We start from the raw sequence: 2,484 nt of genomic DNA, 5'->3' as shown, positions 1-2,484 counted from the left end.
CTATTATAAAGTCATGTTATTCCATCTCTCTAAGTCCCTGTCCAAAGTGTCTATTATAAAGTCCCTTTAGACACTTTCCTTGGGTTCCCATTGTTTTCACATGTGAAGAGAGTTAAATGAGCACATTGCCAAACACCTGTGTTTTCCTTCCGCTCTCACCTCTCTTTCTCTCACTCTTTCCTGGTATCAGATAATTCAGGGATGTTAAAACAATCACTCCCTCACAAGCCTTGAACCGTGTCCTGTGAGTGATTCGAACATGGCTTTCCATGTTCCTGAAAAAGGGAGAACCGTTCTGACACGAGTGGCCTTTAAAACAGCTGGCCCTTTGGAACAGTCAGCACGAGGTCGTATCAGAAATGCCCCCCCCCCCCAGACTTAGTCAAAGTCTCTGACATCACTGCTCCTCCAGTTCACATACATCTGCCTGTAAAAACAACAGGAGCTGGTGACCGTAGTGATGACAATGTGTCAACAAAGTTGTAATATTGAATGAATGAAAATATTGTGTTGTAGAATAAAATACACAACGTATCTCTGCTCATCTCTGTATGGATATAAAAAAGCTTGTATTTGGACATGTATTGTTCCAGAATATATTTTTGTTGAACGTTAGCTTTGCTGCTGTATATGGCAACTGCATGTTTTCCCCATAGTCTGGTTCAAAACCCAATTTCAAATTTGATGATTTGAATGACAGATTCCGAACAAATGACTTTTGCTTTGAATGTTGTCATTCCCTCACTTCAATAAGTCTTTATTCATTCATTTCCCTCTTTCAGATCCTACCTGGACATGCTGAAGGTGATCATGTTCAGCTACCTCTTCTGGTTCGTGCTCACCATCATCTTCATCACGGGCACCACGCGCATCTCCATCTTCTGTATGGGCTACCTGGTGGCCTGCTTCTACTTCCTGCTCTTCGGGGGTGACCTGCTGCTCAAGCCAATCAAAAGTATCCTGCACTACTGGGACTTCCTGATTGCCTACAACGTGTTTGTGATCACCATGAAGAACATACTCTCGGTAAGTGTTGGCATCACTAGATACAGTGTTATTGAATACTGGGAATTCGGAAACTCAGTTTGGGCAGCCATCTTGGCATCAAACGTTGTAGTAAGACAATGAGATTGTAGTTAGAATGCAACATTTACAAATGTTGTTATTGTGGGTTTTTGGAGCCAAACGGGAAGATAGTTTGCCGAAGTCTGGCTCTGGGCGCAGTATGGTGACACATACCTGCCTAACAATTGAAAAAAAGTCAAAAGAGCAATGCTACTCCAAATGAAAACAAAACAGTACTGCTGTTCTGAAACACGGGGCAGGATTCAATCCGATCGCACTTGATCAACAATGAGGCTTTTAAAGGCAATGTTCCCGCGTTTGCGGAGATTGCATTAACGGTAAACACTGCAGATGAATTGGGGACATTTTGGATTAGTTCGGCCGGCTGGCCAGATAGGACAAGTTCAGCTGATCAGACCTCTGCAACAGCAGACAGTAATCTAGGTGTTGTGGTGTGTTCGGCTGCCGCCGTGTCCTGTTTTAACTGACTGGTTTGTCCTCTCGGTCCTCAGATACTAGCCTGTGGGTACATAAAAGTCCTGGTCACCGATCACTGTTGGCTCATTCAGCTCTTCAGCCTGGCCTGCACTATAAAGGGCTATTCTAAACGTAAGTGACCCTATTACCAATGTAAAGCAGCGTGCCTTTGGAAACTCACTTTTTATTTGATTTATTTGTTTGACTTTCTTCTAAATATAAAGAATCCAAAAATTGAATTAATAAATATTTGATGATTAATATTTTTGAAATCCTTGCAGCTGAGCAGCACAGCCACAAGCAGTGTGAGTTGCCTAGCGACGAGGCAGGCATCATCTGGGATAGCATCTGTTTTGCCTTCCTGTTGCTACAGCGACGTGTTTTCATGAGCTACTACTTCCTGCACGTAGTCGCCGACATCCGCTCCTCACAGATCCTGGCCTCCAGGTAAATTGTACTATTGTTTGGTTTAACCTCGTCTACTATCCAGCTCTCTCTCAATAGAGCCTGGGAATAAGGTTTACTTTAATTCACTTTACTTTCACAATGACCATCACATTTTCTTTTTAATAGAAAATCAAAGTTGACTGTTTATTCAGTCAATTTATTTGTCAATTGATATGAAAAGTATTGTGTTTGTTGTGTTAGAGGGGCTGAGCTGTTCCAGGCGACCATAGTGAAAGCTGTCAAAGCCAGGATCGAAGTGGAGAAAAAGTCTATGGACCTGCTGAAGAGACAGTGAGCACATTTTCTACACAGATATAATATACACACATTACACATATGACGTACACACAGAAATATAATATGCACTAAAGCCATAGACTTATCTCTGCCTCTGTATGGCAAGTGGTACCGGAGCAACACGTCTGACACCAACAGGCTCCTGAAAAGCTTATATTCCCAAGCCACAAGACTGCTAACAAAATGTCTACACAGACT

At 42.5% G+C, this 2,484-nt stretch overlaps 1 protein-coding gene across 1 annotated transcript in view; it reads left to right on the top strand.

Moving 5' to 3' along the window:
* Positions 1–2,484, top strand: part of LOC111953872 (piezo-type mechanosensitive ion channel component 2-like) — a 167,413-nt gene that overhangs the window by 143,169 nt on the left and 21,760 nt on the right. Inside the window, exons 23-26 of the mRNA XM_070435672.1 lie at positions 783–1,026; positions 1,578–1,674; positions 1,824–1,989; positions 2,191–2,280. Of these exons, the coding sequence (XP_070291773.1) occupies positions 783–1,026; positions 1,578–1,674; positions 1,824–1,989; positions 2,191–2,280 (597 nt within the window). The remainder of the gene's footprint in view (positions 1–782; positions 1,027–1,577; positions 1,675–1,823; positions 1,990–2,190; positions 2,281–2,484) is intronic.

This window comes from Salvelinus sp. IW2-2015, linkage group LG27 (genome assembly GCF_002910315.2).
Source record: "Salvelinus sp. IW2-2015 linkage group LG27, ASM291031v2, whole genome shotgun sequence".
Classification (NCBI taxonomy): Eukaryota; Metazoa; Chordata; class Actinopteri; order Salmoniformes; family Salmonidae; genus Salvelinus; species Salvelinus sp. IW2-2015.
The sequence above is the reverse complement of the archived record's forward strand: the minus strand, read 5'-3'. Positions and strand labels throughout refer to the sequence as shown.